Source organism: Aphis gossypii, chromosome 2 (assembly GCF_020184175.1).
Source record: "Aphis gossypii isolate Hap1 chromosome 2, ASM2018417v2, whole genome shotgun sequence".
Taxonomy (NCBI): domain Eukaryota; kingdom Metazoa; phylum Arthropoda; class Insecta; order Hemiptera; family Aphididae; genus Aphis; species Aphis gossypii.
Genome location: NC_065531.1, coordinates 40,707,152 through 40,730,693, shown reverse-complemented (window position 1 = coordinate 40,730,693; position 23,542 = coordinate 40,707,152). Strand labels below are relative to the sequence as shown.

The following is a 23,542-nucleotide window of genomic DNA, read 5'->3' as shown; positions in this document are numbered from 1 at the left end:
TTAAAAAAAAAATCATAAAAGTGCAACGATCACAATAATAAACTTAATATAGAGCTTAAAAATATTTTCATTGGATTCGTCATTCGATACCCTCCCTTCTTATATTATTCTTTAAACAAAAAAATAATTCTATATCTGTCATCAATCATTATGTTTTTTTATTGTGCATGTAGTATAGATTGTAAATTTTCTAATAGAATAAAAAAACACATTTTTCAGATTTCTCATATTATTACTAGTTTAATATGTCGGACAAAAAAAATTCTTGCTTTAAAGTGAAAAACATGAGTATGTGCGTTCACGTTCAAGGATGTTCCGTATTTTTTTTACATTTCAGCTGAACTCACTGGTATTGATCATTTATGACACACGCGATAAAACTTTGGAAATTGCCTATACAAAACTCCTTATAAACGGTCGGTATCAAATCTCGCCGTACTTGTTTTTTGTCCTAGGTAAAATAATAAAATACAATAATCTGTCTTCTACGATAGTAATCGGAAAACGTATATTTGAAGTCGACAAATTTTAAAATTAAAAAATGACATTTTTATTAAATTTAATTTAATACTTCGTAAAACATAATAGTGTAAATATAATAACACATGTAACACGATTAATTGTTTAAATAACCATAATAAGGACACTTTAATATTATGTTCTAAGCGACATTTATGATCTACGGAGTGTAAAGTTGACACACAAATACGATACAATCGTATTTAAGTACCGTTTAACACTAATTAGCAATAATTATTTATTTTAATTTACAAAACGTTTTTTAAATAACTTAAATAGAATACGCGCAAATGTAATTCATGTGTATATTTTATATTTATTATAGTGCATGCCTACTGCTATTCAAAGGAAATAAAAAAAAAAAGCTACAGCAATAATACAAAGCAATGCAATATTGTAGTTTGTCACATTCTAAAATAACGCAAACTTATTAATATTATCGTTAATGTTATCCAAACGCTTACTTCGAAACTGTCCGTAAACCTGAACTGATCATTTAAGTAATCGACGACTTGCTGAGATCCCAATAATTTATATGAAAATTCCAAAAGGAACACATAAATTTTATTTTGGTTGTATGCTGACGATTTTTACATTCTCGCAGTAAGTATAAAACGAATACACTTAGTAACCACTCGTTGTCAGAACCACCGAACTAATTACCGTACTTAATGACTTAACAACTAATACTGATTAGTTTGATAATGACTTAAATCGTAATAAGTCCATTGCTACCTATATATTATTTGGTGTATATAGATATTTTATTACAGGTGTTCACTTCTGAATAGCGAATAATATAGTTTATCGATACCTAGGGTTACGAGTTTATTGTAATACTATCAATTATGCTATTTCGTCCAAATCGACAATAGCTTAACGGCAAATCGTTGACAATTATTAAAAAAAAAAAAAAGTAGGTATATATTTTTTAATCAATCACGCGGTTTAGAGACACTCTAGATCTAAAAAATGGTACTGAACAAATATAGACAAATAGCTTAGAAAATTAATGTACTTTAGTATTTAAACTTAGAAGATATACCTACATTTTACTGCAATAAGTATATATATATACATATATTGTTGTATTACTTATACTGCGATATCAAACTATGGCTACAACAAGGCAACAAACTACAATACACGTATTATACTTTTCTTACCGTTTAATGAAACTGTATAAGTTATAAATATAGACTAAAGGTCATTTAATAATAATAAAAAGTCTATTTTAAAAAATATAAAAAATTACCTTTCTGTTTACTGATTATATTAATTTAACTAAAGACAATTCTGCAGAACGCGTTAGCGCACGAGTCTTCACCTCTGTAAGCTTAAGTAGGTATATATTAGGTAGGTATACATACGTTTGACAGATAAGAGTTTGAATGCTAATCATTATACTTTTATTATTTTTTTTTTTTTTAATAATATGATTGTGGCTCTTCCGTCTAATTTAAAATCAATTTTGACTGTATAGATAACATACATTTTGTGGGTAAAAATTCATTTATAATATTTAAGAGTAAAACTGTGTTGTAACACCACGATATAACTAGTGGTTTAGTGTAGTGGTATTTAGTCTTATAGGTTCTATCTTATCTCAAAATTAATTAGGAAATAACGTACTCTGTTATATCAGATAATTCGCTATTGTAGTACCTATAGTGTTATAATAACACTAAGTGAAGTGCTTAAAATTCCATTACACGAACAAACCACCAAATAAATAAATAATTTAAACAATAAAATTATTATAATATTATTATAACTATATAATATTGTAACATCTTATAAATTTGATCAAATAATCATAACCATTATCATTTATAATACTTACCAATTCGTTTTATATCAGATACGTGAACTACTGTTGTAATATTATAATACATGAGTAGGCGTATAGCGGTGGCATAGATACCATATACCACATATTACGTATTCGTTTTTTATGAAATGTTTCTAGGTTTTATACGAATTATTATTTTTATTAACTGGTACTATTGTATTGTATTATTGCGGAAAGATCGTTTGTGAAATTAAAGGTGGGAGGTGACTCGATCTCGGTAAACGTTATTAAACCAAGCAAAGTAGGTTTATCTCACTACAGATACAAATAGTAATAATAAAAATGATGATAAAACTTGTTAATTAAATAATATAATCTAAACTTTTGAAATTCTATTTATAAATTGTGAACTATAATGAACTATGAATTCAAACTGGTTGAGAACAAAAACATTTCAATTGTATATATTTTAATGTTTATATGGTACGAGTATCTCTATTTTTTATTTATATAATAAACGAAATTGTCGTTAAATATTTTGCTATTTGTTTTCCACAGATTGAACAACTTAAAGATACGTATTCGCAATTAACTGCAATTACATGTACATGAAATTGATAGTTAATTTATTTCAAAGTAAGTAAAATAATGTATGCCAATGACAGGCATTACATAAATGTATACACAATGCATGTAATATAATATTATGTTTACACGAAAACTATTTATATAGGTACATTTTTTTTTGGTAATATATTTACAATACAAAAGAATAAACATATTAAGTACATAGTTCACATAACAATTTATTATTATCTAATTATCTGCTACATTATGTGAATAGTTTATCTATACAGATCTCTGTTAAAACAAATAGGTTAAATATTTGAAAACTAGATATTGTATGAAGTATGAACATAGGTACCTATTACGTTTTAAATATTATTGAAAAGAATAATTATTTTGCGAAAAAAATTGTTTATGGTTTTATATATTGCAATTGATATGATTTGAAGAATAAAGTTCATATCTAAGGTCACGATATAAATAATGATGACTAAATTTTAGGTTTTTAATTGTATAATACTAATTTATAACGAATAATATTTAATATTTTTGATTTTTAAATTTATGACTATTCAATTACTGGTTTAAACAGAATATAATAATAAAAATTCAACAGCACTCGTCATTTATACAGCAGTATAATAGTATACTACAACAGCAAAATCACTAAAATGAGTATTATTGATGTCTGCATTTGCCAGTCACCAAGCAGAATACTGATAAGTGGTTAATTAAAACGTGTGGTACAGACAATGAATGAACTGAAAATAAGTGAAAACGAGTATCAACGTCACAAGGGAGAGAGTATAACAGTACAACTTGCCCCATCAAATAATATCTATTAAATATTCTGTCCGTGGACATTTGGATTTTATTATTTATTTCACGAACGACCGATATGATCTTAAGTCCGTTTCTCTCATTCAGTACTGACCGACTTACGATATGGTAGGAGTAGTGAAGGAGAACTGAACGCAGTCAACCACCGTTTGATATATCTTGTCAATATCAAGTCACGCGACTTAACAAATAATAACAGTAAAACACCATAATATTAATTCATGTTTCAATAAAGTCATCAAACAGTTTGGTTTCAAAAATTAAAATTTTTCATGAAATTAATTTTCAATCTTAGGTCGAATATTCTAATTGTTATATAAATTATTCATATTAAACGGTATAATAGGAATGCCAATATACCGCGAGAATGTGTTATATCCATTAATTATAAATTATAATATATTATCTAGTATGTATAACTATGGAGTTATAATTTTGAATATTTGAAATACCTCTAGACCCTTATTGATAATGTTAAATGTAAATAATTTCGATTTTTTTTTATTTATTATTATACTTGTATAAAATTAAACTTTCGATAGGTACAGTTGACAAAAAACCGAACTATGTCTTTATAATACATAATATTACCATATTATGCTTAACACATACAATATCAGATTATAAATTATTTAAATATAAGTCCTCGCAAATTTAATGGTTAAGAATGTTTAGATAACCGATGAAAAAATGCCTTCTAGAAAGTGCTTTTAAAACTACTTCCGATAGCGAATAAATATTATAATAATCGACAAGAATATGATTAACCAAACATAAATCATTATTGGAATACATTAGGTATAATATACTATATACGACTCCTGTTTTTTGCTTCCAATGTGATCGGGTCAAGGTCTGTTGTAACCAAACGTTTAAACTTGATAAAGTATACGCTATAATGAGTACACATCAAATACATGCTATATTCGACATTTCGATATACTATGATCGTATAGTATAGAAAATTAATTAGTAATTAATTAATAGAAAAACAAACTTTTGTAACTTTCACATTTTCCGCGAAATCGAATAAAATAAAGCGTACAACTCAATAATAACAATCGAAATATGCGCTGGTATTATATTATCGTCGTATAAATTAGAATTTAAAACATAAAAAACAGTTGTGAATTCATAATAAAAGTTTTAAGTGAACAAATATAAGAACTAGCGATTTTTTATTTTAAATAACACGAAGAAAGTTTAAATTGAGAGAGCTATAATAAAAAATATCACATAATACAATAAAGAAACCATATCATTGATTTAATACTATACTCATAACTTATTCAGTAGTTAAAATTTCTTTTTCAAACGTATATAAAATTGTATCAATATATCAATTGAACTAATTAATAATAATTATCTAAAAAATTTAAAATAATTTAAACGTATATTACAAATTGACAGTGCCATTCAACGAAATACGTGGTCTACTATACAGATATACACATTGTGATGTTAATAAATAATAATAGTCTTAAACATATTTTAGGCAATTGATATCAAGGTTTTTAACATTATATATTAAGTAATCAGTCCAATACACGCCTTTAACAAAAATAGATCAAGTTTATGGAACTGTAATAATGTATTATTAAAACTACAACTTTGACACATGGTTCAAAGCTTAAAAATAGATTTAAATTAATCTATTGGATTAAAAATGTCAAAATGCATCTTTTTATTAAGTTAAATTAATTTTTTATACTCGATAACAAAGTTAAAAAAATACACTAGATTATTTTTATTTTTATTAATATTTTCAGTAATAGCTTAAATAACAAGTGAAAAAAAATAAAATCGTTTACTATCCACTTCTTTACCTACTAAGAAAAAATAAAAACACTGTAAATTTATTAGTAGATTTAATCCAATAAAAATAATCCATGCAAATATAATATATGCATATTGCATATTACACGTCACAAAAAACTACCTTTCCAAAATGATTTTCATTAAATACCTTATGTGCTTATAAAATAATTACACACCACAATCAATTAAAATATACGCTCAATTAGATATCTGTCTCCTCTTGATTAACAAATTATACTACGAAAGTATCAGCTCATACTGCAGGTCATACTATATAGCATAATATTAGCATAATAATATTAGTTACTATACGTTTTCGCCGCTGTAGTCATTTTTAATTATGAAAAATTTTAAAGTAAATATATTTACTACTTGTCTTATAAGACAGTAGCAATAAGTGAATGACTATTTAAATACTAATATATTAATTAATTAATGGTAAATTCATATACTATAACATCGGTCTAAGACGTATATTCAAAAAACATTTTTCTCACGTCAGGCGATTATGGGATTATATAACGTTTAATACAACTTAAAACAAAATAATGATTCTATCAAGTACTTATAGTGCATATTGCATCAATTGATTCCAGTAGTAACCCTTACTTAAAAATAAATCATACTGCAGACTTATTTTGTATTTTACTTGAACTAAAATAAAATATACAAATAGTTTGTCAAAGAAAAATGTTCAATGCACAATAATTAAACCTTTTTGTAAACTATACTAGGTGCCTACTGCCTATTTTCATTTTCATAATTAATACTGCAAATTATACGAATTGTACTATACTTAGTAGGTACTGCCACAATATCAAATAATATATTATAATTATTATTTAAACATTATTATAATATAATATAATATTAATATTTAATATCCTTCCGGTAAAACTTCAATCAATGCTATAAATCAATAATATTTTCAGGTAATAAATTTAACAAAAATCAAAATGATTGATGTCAATTTTATTTATCTAGTCATAGTGCGTATTATTCTAGTTATTATATAAATTAACTACGAAATTACAAATCACATAACAGCCGAGGTTCACAAATCACGACAATAATTCGAAATAAACTTTATTGCGATTGTGACCACACGTGGACAGTATTTGATAGCAAATATATTTTTATCAGCTGCACAATATTAGTTAACAGAAGTGATTCAGACTCTGACGAATCACTTACCTATTCATAAAGACATGAATATATATTTATATGATGTGACAGTTAATTTAACTAGAACTATGTATTTTATCTAGTGTTAAATGCGCCATCTATGTATATTGTATAATGTGAATTTGTAAAAGTTATTGAGATTTTTAATTGTATAATATTTCTTAGAATAATTGAGACAAAAATTATAATATTAAAAAACAAAATATACTAAGAAAACAACAAGACAATATTTATCCCAGGTCAAACAACTATAAAAAGAGTTTATAATTTTTTCAAATACTTATGTATATCAGTGCTTATGCTTATGAGCTTGCTCTTAATAGGTATGTAAATGTCTAAAACTAATATTCTAAGTATTTTTTTTTTTCAACAAAAATGATTTTCCTCTCAAATCAAAACCAAAGTTACTTGAAACAGTTGGAACTATTATAAAATCAGGAATTGTTCACAGTATATAGAAGAGTACCTTTTTTATGTTAAAACGTTCGTTATAAGTTCGATAACTTAATGCACTAATTTGTAATAATTTATTGAAAAATACAAAAAAAAAAACTTTAAATTTAAAAAATAATTCTCCCCCACAAAAAATAAACGCATAGATAATATTCTTCTCTTTTATTATACAAATTTGGTTACTTCAGTAGTAATAATGCTTTCTTGAGTGTCATCGCGTAAACCCTATTATCCACTACAAATTAATTGCAGTAAGTATAGCGTCTTCCTCAATTTTTTCAAAAATTATGTAATAACTAGTGATTATTTCATTTTATTGATACCTATATTATATAATTATCGTAATATAATAGAGTCGTACATGACACATGATAGTAAAAATTTACATTATTCGATATGAACTCAAATAATGTGTTTTCTAAGATTAAATTGAATGTAAACCATGTGTACATGACAATAATAGTTGTATGTTGTACACGTAAAACAAAAAGATATATTATTAAATACACCCACGTCACATTGTATAGTTTCAGTAAACATAAGGAAACGATACATTTAGTAAAACAATTATTATTAGGTAACTGTTGCATAGATAATAACCGATTCCATATTATAGTAATGTTTTGATCAACTTATCCTACCACAGTACATATTATTATTATAATTGAGAATATGTTTATACAGACTACTTTTTCCTTGTTAAAGTTGTTGTTGTCCTTTGTGGTTAGAATAATTAATTATGAACTTGCACTACGTTCAATAATATATAGGTGTCTATAATATATATTAAAAGGTACTCGTGTACAAACGTTTGGCGTCAATTACTTATTATTCATGACTATTTTAGATGCTACGAGCTTCGAAGAAATATAAAAATATTTAATACACTCTAAATACGTAATATTACAGCTATTGACTTTTGAGTTGTTTTATATCGTGTATTTACTTTTCAATCACTTCTAAGTTATTGATGACCCATATTCCATACAATAATAATGATGTTCGATATAATTCATAGTATTCATTTCCACACTTATAAATGGTGTTTTTCACAAGTAATCGTATGGTATTCTTTATGCAAACGTTTAAAATTTCTCGACGACAATTAGTCCAGATTATCTGCTTGTCATCTTCTTCGAAGCATTTGCTCTCAATAGCGTATAGACTCATATAGACATTATAATTTTCTGAACAAATAATAAAACAATATATGCTAATGTATGCGAGGAAGACCCAGTGCCCAGAAAACGGTAACGATGTTCGAGTTAAACGAAGTGTGAATGATAGAATTGGACATAAATGTAATAATATGCGAAAATCACGATCAAATACTAAGTACAAAGTAGTAAATTTATCGTTAATTTACAGATCACACTTAACACAATATTATAATACATTCAACGATGTATAATTACATTTCAACTCTAGATCAATACGCAATCGTTTCCATTAGGCATTAGTCATTTCTTATTACATTAATAATTCAATGTAACATAATTCCGAGAATATTATGTAAGCACGTGTATATATGCACTGTATAATGCAAATAAGTTGATAATAAAAATTATTACAAAATATTATCTTACAAACGTAAAAAAAAAATCTCTATCTTAAAAACCGTAGTTTGTCGGTTTCTATAACAAAATACCTATGCACTACTTAGAGATTATTATAATATATATTGTTCGAGGCTGTACAAAATGCCGGTAATATTGTAATATTTTGGAAGTAAAATATAAGTATCAGATGCCTCAGTGAACCATGAGGTGATTTTAATATTTTATATTCATCATATGAAAAACAAAATGCTTATTACCGATTAAATTAATACTTATAAATTTGTTGAATTTTATCAAAAATTGCATATTACATAACTTTACTTTTTCGAATGCATCGATTTAAACAAAACATGTTATCCGTAAACAGCGTGTTTATGATAGTTAAAAAAATAAAATGTACATAAACGTTTATAATTTATCAGATTTAAATCAATTGCTCTGTAGGTATATGGGTAAATATATATACTTTTGACTAGAGTGAATAATAGAAACGAAATCGGCGCTTTATAAAATGTTCTATGGCACTCGCGAGTGTTTTTAATATTCTTGCCAAGATACGATAATAGCCAATACAATTACGACTAAAAATATTCACTTTTAAATTTGAATTATTCATAATATGCATGTGATACTACATAAAAATACAACAAAATATAAAGTATAAACAATACTGTTTATTGACGTTTTTAATTTTAATCGAATCAGTATTTTATGAGTCAAATACCTGGGTACCATCAAGAAGAATTTAAAATAGAATTCGAAATCTTATAAGTACGATAATTATTTAATTACATCTCTAAAATCAAAATTATGTTTATCGTCGGGAGAAATATACGTACATATATCTTAAATCTATAGTTATACTAATATTTTAATACCTATTATACTTGCACATCTACGGAAAAAAAATTAAAAATTCAATCATAATATTATTCAAAAATGTTGTTGACCATCTAAAGCGATAAATTCTTTTTAACGTTTATTCTAATAAATAATAATTTTAATAGATTATATAATATATCTCATGCATACGTGATTTACAATTTATGTAATACTTGACTTATCATTTCCACTGCAGTTGCAGTGTTTAATATAGAATTAAGGAAATTATACTAGATTTAATTTTACTGCATTTTTATTTGTGACTAATTTCAGAACGACGCTCGACGGTTAAAAATAATTAAATTTATCTATAATTAATTACGTAAATTGTGCTACTTACTCCCGATTTTCATGCGCTCCATTATGTATTATAACTATATATATGAATGTGTATAAAACATTTGTCCCTTTTTTAATTATTCATTAGATTATGCCAAACCATTAATGATTTATGTACCATTAAAGTATAAACAAACATTTCGCAATAAGTAACGATTTGGGATAAATAATATTTGTGATCGAATTTAAAACGTAATCGTACTATAATATCAACAATTTATAAAAAAAAAAAACGTACCTCAAGATTAAATACTCGACTGAGAGTAGATGCTTTCTTTATTTTTTAAAACTCAAATATAAATATATAACAGGGATTCCTATGAAATATATAATATTATATTAAAAATTATAACGTATTATATTATTTTCATAACGCAAAGACCGAAGAAAAAAGTCCAATTATATGATAAATTATAAACAGTAATTGAGTATTGACTATTATTGAAAGCGACACAGGTTGTTGCCCCATGATTGCTGATCGTCTGCAGGTGCAGTTCGTAAAATAATATACGTACATTGACGTTATGTGTAATAAAATATTAAATTATAATAATATTTTACAAATAAATGCCTAGTCATGTAAAATAGTTATAAGTTTAACCTGATGTAATAATTAAAATACAGGGTGATTCTTTTAACAGTTAACATTCGAAATTCCGTACGAAAAGTAAACGTTTTTATAATAGTAAGTCACTAAAAGACCACTTTTAAGATAAAAAAAAATTTAATTTTTTCAAAGAATTTATGTATGAGATAACATTTTTTAAAGTTTTTAAATTATTGAACGACAACAATAATTTTTAATTTTATACTTTTAAGCAGAATATATTTTCGGAAAATTAAATATTACATTCATCTAATTAAGAATCAAATTTCGAACGAGTATTTAAGTATTTTGATATGTTATAAACTTATAAATTATTACTTATTCACTAGACGTTCGAAATTAAATGTGGTTTTAACAAAATTCCCAGAAAAAATATTCTGCTTAGAAATATGGAATTGAAAATTATATGTTTATTTAAAAAAATTAAATACTTTTGAATAAAAATATAACGATGATTATATGTTAACTGAAGGGAATCGTCCAACATATACTGTAGCGATAATATCAAAAACAATATACGAAGAATTGATGACGTGTCCGTGGACTACCGAGTAAAAAAGATTGTACGAAAAATATTATCCGTCATCAGATATCGCCCTCGTTCACATAAAACAATCAAATTCCAAAAATTAGTTTTTTTGGATTCATAATATAAATTTTATAAAATGGTATCTGGCTCAACTGAGTTAAATTATAGTTTATCAAGCAGTTGGGTTTAATTTAGGAATTTTAAAATATTTGTTTTAAAAGATGGCATTTTTAGACTTGAAATAATAGGAACGTTAATATACATTTACATTAATTATATTTCATATTGACATACTGTATAACCTCTACAATTTTGTACAACAAATACGTATACGTATATTGTATATTTAGAGTATTTACAAAGCATGCTCAACTACATTAATTCTTTATTAATACATTAATCTGACTTTAGGAATTAAGTATACTCAAAAACCATATTTTATAAAAATTTAAATTAGTTAGATCTTTTAAATAGCGTTTAAGAAAAATTCCATGATGATACAAACTACTTTTTTAAAATCAAAACGATCTTCAAGTGCTAAATAAATATAAAAAGATAATAATTTATTTATAATTTATTGTAAGTTGAAGCAGGTGATTTGTTTGAAAATTTTGATGTATTTAAATCAAAATTCAAACGATCAGTTTTTAGGTCCCTTATTTAATTTTGTGTTAAATTCGAAAAAATTTGGGTTGTAATGATTTGAAAATTATAGTATTGATGTTATGTTATTTGTTTAACATTGCCCAAGTATGATAACAACTAAATTGAAAATATAGTACAATTGTTTTGTAGTTAACGTAAAACCATTATAAAGAATTATTATCCGTAGTAAACGTACGCCTATACTAAATTTATTGACTGAAACTACACGTTACAATGTTGATTTAGATGCATCAAAATTTCCAAAAAAATAATAATAATTCACAAAAAAAAAAAGGGAAAAATTTTGTTTATTTAATTCATATTTATAGTGATAAATGGTATGAAAAAAATCTAGGTAAGAATTTGCAAATCATATTGATTGTCTTTACGAATCAGGACTTGAATAAGTGCATTTTATATGAGGTTTAAGGGGAGGGGTGAGCGTGCTTGTTGAATCACTCTGTATGTCACCGTTTCGTGAACTCGTAGTGCAACTGCAACGCGCACGTTATGTACACGACTACCATAATACAACAATACAGTCAACAGTTTGGTCGTCCACGTGGGAGTGACGTCACGAGTATACCTCTATACACATAATAAAATCGTTTTCTGTCTCCTTCCGACCCGTCGAGATTGTTGTTGTCGTTTTTTCCTGGCATCTGCGCCGCGTGGTTTTTTCACGCGCAAATGCGAACACGAAAACACGCGACTCACTCTGCTCTCTCGGCGGTGAAATCTTCTTTCGTTTCGAAAACAAGAGTGAAAACCGTAATGTTATTATAATTTTGGCGCCAAAAACCTAACAGCATTATAATTTTATACAATAAACCAACACACATCGCACGCACGTCACAATATCTAATAAATTATTATTACTATCATTATATTATTAATTTCGACGAAACCCCAGTGTCATCGTCCTTAATGCAATATATATACGTATATATATATTATATAATTTATAGTAAACCAACTGCACAGTTTTAGGGGTTCGCCGTCCAATTGGAATTTGTTTTCTTCTCTTCTCGCTCATTCATATGTCATTTCTCTCACACACACGCACACTCTGTGCATGTGTGTGCGGTACAACTACTCGTCATCGTACACCGTCATTACAATTTATTGTTATATAATGTATCACAATCGTCGGTCTTAAATATCAAACATCCAAGCTCGGACCACATAGAGTATATATCGCGTCAAAACGATGATCGTCGTCGTCGTAACGCACGTGCAAACTCCAGAGGAGTACGATATATATATACATTATGAGTTGATAAAATACGGTCTATAAATTTCAAGTTTTTGAGTTATGTGCGAACGTAAACGGCGGTATACCTCCCGGTCGGGACATTGCGTCGAGCGGTGAAAATAAATCCAATACATCGTGCACGGCGGTAGTTTTATAATTTTTTAACGTTGCAGGGCCAGATTTGATTTGCAGGGCATGTAAATCAATTTACAATTGTCGGTAAATTTTATGCGAGTTAATTTTTGTGCAAACGACTCAAAAAAACAATTAAAATAAAACACAAATTATGTTATAGTTTCGTTTACAATACAACTATACAAAACATGATAAATTATTATTATTATTAATAATATTACGATGTTTATATCATTTTCACATACATGTTTCATTCGATTCCCCCCACTCAAATGCCTAAAAACCTCACTTCTTAATAAAGACTTAGTTCTTAGTAAAGACTCGTTTCCGTACAAACAAATTGAACTATGCTCAGAACAATATATCTTTTGTATTTAGGTATATCAAAAACAAATTATAGAACTCGCGTTTGGGCATTTCATTGGAATCGGCCCTGGACGATTATAGTCTACGGCAATGTTCCGGACATTATTATTGAATACCTAATAACCTTTTAATTAAAAAAAAACTGCATAATATCCTAAAGAACAGTGGTTCCTAGCTTGCACGGAATACAGCCCATCAGAAGACGCCGAACCCGAATGCGGTTGTCTACGTTTTGCAAACGTAGGTACAATGGGTACATCGCTGTAATAGTATATTATGTTCGGCGGAACCGATTTCGCGTCGTGGTACTAATATCTGCAGATTAAATCGACTACGGCCCGCGATATTATCGACAATCCGACTCAGAGGTAAGAAAATTATCTAAGGCGTCTCGTAAGATCTTATACAAATACCATTTAAATATTTTGAATACGTATCGCATACCGAAGGGAGGCTGCCTAGGTAATATTATATAACATTAACGTCTCGTTTTCACCTCCGAGCGATAACGGGAGGGTGAAATACGCTCTGATTTTGAAAAACCGTCGAGACCATATGAAATCGGTTCTGCCGAACGCAAATTTGTCGGCCGTTTACCGAGTTCGGCGTCCCCTCGACGACTGATTTAAAGGAGCCCGAGACGCGCAAAAAAAAATACGTTTCGTCGCGCTGCGGTCGTCGGCGATCGTACCTGAACGAACTCTCCGGGATTCCCCTGCACAGCGACACGTACATGGCGTGCGTGGGCGGCCAACGTTTTCGGGTCGAAGAAGAATATGCGACGACGGCGTCGGCGGCGACGGTGTCGCAGCGTCTGCGTTGTGGCGGCGGTGGCGAGTGGTTGTCTGGTCGCGGGGCGCATAAAACACGTCGCGTCGACTGTCCGTCGTCCGACGGCGATGCTCTTCCACTGTCGTCGAGTCGGTCGCAAAAATTGAAATGGATAGAACGCAACGATTATCGTCGTGCACTCGTCGGCGGTACCGTTGTCGTCGTTATTGCGACCGGTCGGAGGGCCGCGAAGTCGGTACGACCGTCGCACGGCGCACTGCGACATCACTGCACGGCCGAGCCATGACCGATAATATAATAATATTATTTTTTGTAACGATTTTCGTATACGAGACACGACGGCCGATTTCGGAATAATGGGAAAACGCACTAATGCGGTTTTTGTCACGTGCGCGCGTTTTTAATACGGCGATATCACAGTAAGTAGTTTTGTTTTTGTTGTTGTTGTCGTTGCGGACGTGTGATAATACTATTATTGTGCGGCTGCGGCGGCGGCGGCGGCGGAACAGTGCGACGAGGTTGCCGATCGAAACGCGACTGGGCGACTGATGTGCCGCCACCGCCGACACCCGCGACGCGTTTCGTTCGACGCACGCAGCTGCGGTCGCTCTCCTCCGCGGCGACCGCGACGTAGACGACCGCCGGCGCCGCCGACCGACCGACCACCGGCCGAGGCCACTGCGCGTTTCGCCGGCCCCGAAGAGCCCCACAGAATACGGTCTGGCGTAGAGGAGGAGAAGGAGGAGGATCTCTTTTTGTTGTGTGGTTTAATCGGGGTTGACTGATTCGGCAATGACGAGAGAGAGCCCAAGAAACGATAACGAAAAGTGTCGATGAACAGATCTTCATCTCGACGGACTTGACGATATCTTATTTGGACTTGCAGTTTTCGTTTTAAGGCGATCTGGCGGTTTACATCACACGACTATGATGTTGCGAGGAGGGGAGTCGGATTGCGGAAAAAACCTAACCGATCAAAAATTTAAAAAAAGGGTTTTTTGGTTTTTATAATGTACTAAAAAAAAAAAAAAACGCTAGTATAGGCCACGGCCAGGGCTCACACTACCCCTTTATTGTTCTCAGAACAGTCGGTATTTCGTAATTTCGTATGGTATATAAATAATACAATTTTTCCCCGCACAATTAGTAAGTATTATACCTATAACCTATCATTATAGTTTATATAATTATACTCCATTTTTATTTCGTTCGTCAAATAAATTGTGTAAAAGATTATTTCAACTGCGTTAACGCGAACCCCACGTTGGCCACCCCTGAATTATATTAGTCATCGTAATGCGTATAATAATAACGCGCCGTGTGGCTGCGTTAATAATGCACGAGTCTTTTTTTCTTCTCGATAAAAAAAAAAGAAATGTTTTGCGATTATTCTCGTTGAACCGTACCGCGCCGTCAAGTAATTTTTTTATCATTAATTCGTTTTTATTTTTTCCGAAAAAATATCACGTAGTGAGACTACAATATTAACATATTGATATTATTATATGTATATCATATTATGCCGAGTAGGTACCCCATGACGATGACAGCACTGATACGTCCGAAGAATAAAATATAATAACGAGTGTTTTTCGTAATAGAAATCCGACAACTATATTATATTAGTACTATATGACGATGCGCATATAATATTCGTTTATCATATTATTATATTACATCATACACGTACTTATCATAAGTAAAATTCTGAGAAAGGGTAATGGACAGCAGGCCCTTTATTCTCTTCCCCGCCACCACCATTTATGTAAGTGCTCTATTCAGCATGTTGAACTTATAATAATATCGATGTTTTTTTAATGTTTTTGTTTTTTATTGACCTTCAAAACGTAAAATAATGTGAGAGTTGTTATTGTACGCGTAAACGTTATTTTCACCAACATTCAATTATAATAAAGACCTCAATATAAAAATGTCATAAAAAATCCGATCGTTTCGAGTCAGAAGGACGTGGGTTTAATTTCACCAAAAAACCTCGTTTACGGGCATTCTGATACCCACTAAATAGTAATCACAGCGAATGGCCGAGCTTGTAGCTAACAGATAAATCGATATAAATTATAAGTTTACGTATACGTAATATCTATACCTACCTACACCATACGATATTGTAGCTTCCTAGTGCAAAACAGCTTTCAAATGTGTTTTTCAAGTATAGTTGATGATGGTAGGTACTGATGAGCATTCCGAAAATATTGACAACGAGTCATAGACGACTGGCGGAATGCGTGGATTCGGGAAAATAACGCTTTTTTGAGTTTGACACGAAATGTGCGAAATTCAATGTGAAATTTTCACATATTATTCAGACGTCGTGTATACTATTGAGATTGCACACGCCGCTTATAACGACAGTAACCGGTTTTTTCTTTATTTTTAGAACTTTAACGTTATAAATAATGAGTAGCAAGGTTATAGGTAGTTGAAAATAATGACGAAACACAAGGATAAAGCATACATTACGGGCGAGCATATAGAGGTATAAGCCGTGCAACAGACTATATTATGACTTGATAATAACTGATAATAATATGCAGAAGAATATAAATTTACGCCGACTGCAATAAAACCGTTCACTGCCAAATGACATGTACCTGCCATATCAGCTGACGATGTTTTTTGTGTCCGTCGGCAATCACATATTTTACAACTCAAACGTATTATCGTACTATACGCGTGGCAATAAATCACGTTTACTGTTAACAGTTGTTGTTGTACGCTTACACTTTGACTATTTATAAAACGGGATTGAAATTCGATCGCGCGACAACTCGACCTAAGGTATAATTAAAATAATATCGCCGTGTAGACACCTACCATACGCATCGCGAACTACAGAGACATCCGCGAAGACACACCTTTATATTGTTGCCGTGTATTCATAACGTATATATACGATAAAAAATGACAGACGAGAAATTTTGACGTTGAGAAGACGTTAAAAAATGTAATGTAATACTCTTATTTTGTAAATATATCGCATGTATTACGATTATTAATTAGTATATAATATTATGTATACACGACGTATTATGGGTTACAGTCTATGGACTATGGGTTACACAATATAGTTCCGAACAATAGTGACGGCTTAATATGGATGATGGTCATTAACGATAACCGCCGGAATACAGCGGATTATATATTATGAATTAGGTATGAAGTATATTTCAAAACTTCAACGGGGTACAACGTATTGTAAAATAAAAATCATATTTTTATATAAAATATACAGCTGTAGTTTACATCAGAAAAGTATGACGTCGTAAAATAGTTTAGGTATTGATAATTTTATAAATATAATTTTAAGTTTTCAATGTTTCTTTACCGTGCACGTGTACAATATTGTTTTATAGTGGTCAGTCATCTGTGTAAGTTCGTAATACTTAGCTTTAATAATTTTTAAATTAGATAGCGCCCCAGCGGAATATAACGGAAAAAATCATTATCGATCATCACCAATTGAATCGCATTATAATATTATATAATAATTCAAACATCACATATTACTATTTATATGAGTATACCTATAATATGTCCGAGGGTGTTTAGAAGATCATGATTGTATTCGTTCCAAATTACCAGAATAAATATGAATAATAATCATAAAGCTTTAGGAAGCTTTAGCTTTATAAGCTATAAACTTAACTATACTTGTATAATATTAATATATTATATACCTAATATATGTATATAGGTATTTACTAAGTATAAAAATAAAATTCCACACGAACGAATAGTGAACGGACTGAAATATGACTTAATTTTTTTTTTTTTTTTATTATTTATATTTGTATCTAAACACACTATTTAGTATTTACTGACATAGTGTGAAAATGAAACCTATAAACATATTCTTATAGTAACAGTATGTGTATCTTTATTTCATTTATTTCAAAAAGGGAACATAATAAGTAACACAAAATAAGTTTTGTATCTCCTATAAAATTTGAATGTCAACGTATATGTATAATATATTATAATACATATATTAAAATAATTGTTTAAAGCAATTGCCACGACTTACCTCTGAATGTGTATATAGAATCGACGATGAATCAATCATTATTGTCGACGTATATGAGATGTGACAACGGCTCGGTGCTTTGAAAGGTCCTGCGGGGTTTGAAGTATAGATCACTACGTTTTAACTACAACTGATGTACTTAAACTTGAGACTCGTCAGACTCGAGTAGTTAAGATAGGTTAAAACTCATCCAATAATATAATAATAATAATAACCAATAGAAAAGTAGTATATATTAAGTCAGTAATACGCTGATTGGCTATATGATGCGAAAACCTACAAGATATAATACCCAATGTTTTTGTTTAATAATCATTGTTCGTTATTATTATAATTCATTTAAGGACGTTTTAAAATTATTATATAATATATTTCCCGGGTGTAAGAATAATAATATTGATGTGAGAAAGAATTTATTATCTATAAGTATATTATATTTTATAAGAATTTATAAACACCTTAATAATCAGTATTTTGCGTAGGTATAAGATATGTCCACCTTATAGACCTTATAGAATTTTATCATCGAAATAGCTATAGGACGACTAGACAGGATTTGTGGAGCAAAAAGACAACCCCATAATTTCAAACAACTGTCCACGGGGTCGGAACAAGCGATTGACAGCTAGTTATATATTATATATTAGCGATCGGTAAATTATACTTATAATATAATATACTATATTGTATAATGGTGTAATAATGGTATTATAAAATACGTGTGACAATTTACTATAATATTGTATATTTATAATTTATAAAGTATTTGCCACAGGTCGCCGCCGTGAGGCTCATAATACTCAATATTATAATATCGCGGTCGAAGCACAACGATTATATAGGAAACGATAACATACATACTACAGCCACAATAGGTCGTGATGAAAACTTGTTTAAGTATATTTACCTATATTTTTCGGCTTAAAATGTCGTTTAAAATATCGAAAAACTTTAAAATTTTAATATTTTACGTTATTAATTTAAATTTTATTAACATTGTTTAAGTCAAGTACCTAGATATATTTGAATGTTAGACAAATCATGATGTATCTCCTCCACTTTGCTAAACCGGCTGAGTATATATTACCTAACAATTATAGTGAGTGATTCTTAACTGTAAACACTACCGTTCTCTATATAAAAAAAAATAACATTTTTGATAAATAATTATAATATATTTTATTATTTGAAATGATTTTTATAAATGAAAAAAATTTGAATGATGAATTAATTAGTTATAAATTATAACTTTTTAAGATAGAACTTTGATATGTATTTAAAGTGTAAATGCATTGGTGCAATGAAGTAGCACAGGCAGTGGAGTAATTATGGGTATGTATAATTATCAATTTTTAATAAATAATTCTAATCAGAAATTACTATAATGTTTTTAAATATTATAAAGATTAACTAAATGTTATGATAGTCTCAATACATTCTATATAATTCTACTTACATATTATATATGTTTAAACTTATAATAGTTGTCCATACTAATAGGTTTTCGTCACTGATAAACAGATGTTAGGTATTCGATTAAAATGTATTTAATTTTATTAACTTGATAGTGAATCTTAATGAGATTGTAATATATGGCTTTTAATTGATTACTATTGATTTTCAACCATATTTCTCGTCAATTCACTGTATAATAATGCTTAAAAAATGAAATCTCAGATACTCCAGATGACGTATTGACATATTGTATTATAGATAACTTGATATTTCATGCAAATTCAGAATCCTTTGTATTTTTCTTTTAAATTTATATTCCGACCAAACATTCATAACTTCGTCAATTTTATGTTCGTATTATATTTATGACATATACCTACATCGATGCATATATTATGTCTGTAAATACATATTGAAATTTGAAGTTTTCGATGTAAACTCATCGCTGTAAAAGAAATAATTTACCGGCTACGATAAAGAATAAAAACACTTTTAGAGTTGTACATTTTACTTAATTTTTCAATAAAAATATTCATATTATCGTAATTAATGAGTTCTGTAATATTTATATACTTTTTATGCTTAATATAACTTAGTTTTTAAATATTAATTTTTTTTTTATTGCACATTTGATGTATATTTTAGAGATTTTCACTGCATATTCAATACTTTCAGTGCATATAAAACTATATGCTTTACTTATTACTATTATACATATAGGTAATGCTTTTAGGTTAACGAATTTCGATTAATGATGATTGATTGATGGTTACACTGGTACACTTATTGCAATGAGCTCATTTACATTTTTAACAATATATACACTGCTACAATATAGCATACTTATGAAGTTACTGTTTCAAGACGTTTAGAAAACCCACTTAAGGGGAGTGGGAGACTGAAAATATTCTTTTATAGTAATATAATAATTGACGCTATCATTACTGTTAATACAATGTATTATTATATTGCAAAATTGATGTTGTAAATATTTACGTACTCGTTACCTGCTCGATTAGTGACAACGACTATATGACATGGCTTCGTAAACGTTGTTGTCTATTTTCGTATGGTTATACTCATTACGTATTCACGCATTTACCAACAACCATTTCGAAGGCGTCTAAGTCGAGTAATAATGTGTAATATTAAAAATAATATGCGTTAACGAGTCTACAAGACGAATCTACGGATCCATAAAAGGGAGTTCGCATGAATTATTATTTCTTTTTCTCAAACGTCATTTTTTCCTTTCTGAGTTTTTACTGATCGATTATCAGTATAGTAACAAAATCATATAATCGATTAAAATGTATTATTTTTTTTATTATTATCATAAAAATTCACAGTTATTACTTATATTACTATCATACTTCAATATTATTATTATTATATAATATCGTATTATATTATTCTTAATAAGAAATTTATATTGTATTTTGTTATTATATTATATTCTATAGACTATAGAATCTGTAAAACAAAGGATAAGATTCTACAAAATCTATACCTATAGAACAGACATGTCCAAAAAAAAAAAAATGTAATTATTATAATGAATTAAATTTTTTTTGGTACCTATATATTTAAAATATATAAAATTATCAAATTATATACGTAAAATACTTTTATAAATATTTTGGCTTTGATATCATCATGTTTAATCATATATTCGTATGGTATACGAAAATATTATTGTTTGGCCATCCCTATGGTATAAACGATAAATAGCTATGCAAAATTACATTTCGTGTATTACTGATCAAAGTGATCAACCCAATTACTGAATACTATTAGCACAGTTAACCACTGTTTTCTATAATGTCATAATCAGTTTCGTCTTTCGTGTAAACATAACATTATTTAAATTCTATACTCAAGTTATATTGAGACAAGATACTAAATCAAGTCATTTAGATGATATACACCAATTTAATTCAAATATATATTTTTTTTTTAAGTGCAATGGTCACATAATTTCCTTCCCCATCTACCACTGCTATTCTGTATTTCAGTTCAGATGATTAGCATCGTATAAAAGTATACTTCGGCATGATAAAAATAATTTTGAACCATCATAATAATGTGAATATCTATATCATACGATTTGGTGTGCACATAATAATAGAACTGTATTTAAGTATGAAAGGTAAAAATTAATTAAAGACTGCAGAGTGCATAAATGGCGATATTGAATTGTACTTTTTATTTCTACCGTATTAAGATTATGTTTTAATAAATAAAACCTAATTTATTGTATGTATTTTTATACTGCTTATTCTGAATTTAAAAATGCAAATTCTTGAAAAATCTGCACATTAAGATTTTCAATTTAAATAATCTCATTTCATTTTTACACCAGGACTAAGTGATTTTCGTTTACGAGATTGTTCAACTAAAATTTTTATTTAATCCACGTTATTCTACACAACATTCGACTATACAATTTAAAATTTTTCTTTTAGACTGTATTCATTCTATTGTATTTTTATTTTATATCCAGCCATATTCAGATATAGTTACGTTCAGAACAAGATGCACTTGAACTAGGACTTTCAAGGTGAACCGGTATCACGGGAACATACTATTATTATCGTCTACTGCATTCACAAGTCATACCTACGTTCGACTAATTTCAGTGCATTCTACTATATATCATACATTCATTTAATATTTTGTAAAATAAAAATAAAATCGTCAAAACACGATATTATATTACTCATTTTTAACATATTTTACATGTAAGTTATCAAAAATATTTGATTAGAATTGTATAACCACAGTAGCACTTAATATACCAATTACCTAGGTATACATAATACATTATAAATGGATATTGGACTGCATTGCATTATTAAAACGGGTCGATTTCATTAATAACTAACAAGTGAACCTTTTTTATCCACTATTATACAACAGTACTATGGTATTTCGTTCAAACAGTTGGTGCTGTAATATTATTTTAGCATTAATTGAACATTTTTTAGGACCATTTTTTTTAAGAAACGTAATAGAACAAAATGTTTACTTGATGTAAACAAAATTAATAATTAAGGCAATAGGTATATAATATATGTATATGAAAATATGATATTATGATATAAATTGTCAAATAAGTATACAGGGTGATTTTTTTATCAAACAACACTTATTATTTCCAAAAGTATTCATGTTTTTGAAAATATTTTTTTACATAGTTTCAAATTGTTAAAAAACAATATTTTTATAAAAAAATTATATTTTTAAATATTTTTTATTCTTATAATTTTTTAAGTTTTTTACTTTTTTGAATGACAACATAGATTTTTAATTTCATATTCCAAAGCAGAATAATTTTTTGAGTAATTCGATATATAAAAATTGAATTTAGGGCTAGTAGTTTATGAGTTATACGTATTTAAAGTTTAGGTGCGCGGAGTGGAGTGGTACGGGGTTACCCCGCAAAATATTTATCCACTACTCCGCTTGTCCAAACTTTGAATAAGTATAACTCATAAACTACTCACCCTAAATTCGATTTTTATGTATCAAAATACTCAAAAAATTATTCTGCTTTGGAATATGAAATTAAAAATCTATGTTGTAATTCAAAAGAGTAAAAAATTATAAGGATAAAAAATGTTTAAAAATATAATTTTTTTTATAAATATGTTGTTTTTTTAACAATTTGAAACTATGTAAAAAAATATTTTCAAAAACATGAATACTTTGGAAATAATGAGTGTTGTTTAATAAAAGAATCACCCTGTATATATCTGA

At 28.6% G+C, this 23,542-nt stretch overlaps 1 protein-coding gene across 2 annotated transcripts in view; it reads right to left on the bottom strand.

Moving 5' to 3' along the window:
* The window catches only part of LOC114120328 (facilitated trehalose transporter Tret1), a 44,335-nt gene extending 29,457 nt beyond the window's left edge, over positions 1-14,878 (bottom strand). Inside the window, exon 1 of one of the 2 annotated variants that reach the window (XM_027982209.2) lies at positions 14,183-14,878. In XM_027982209.2, the coding sequence (XP_027838010.1) occupies positions 14,183-14,226 (44 nt within the window). In that variant the 5' untranslated portion in view covers positions 14,227-14,878. Of the gene's footprint in view, positions 1-983; positions 1,152-14,182 lie in introns of those variants that run through there. The other variant, XM_027982217.2, reaches the window with a different exon arrangement.
* Positions 14,879-23,542: the final 8,664 nt, after the last annotated feature.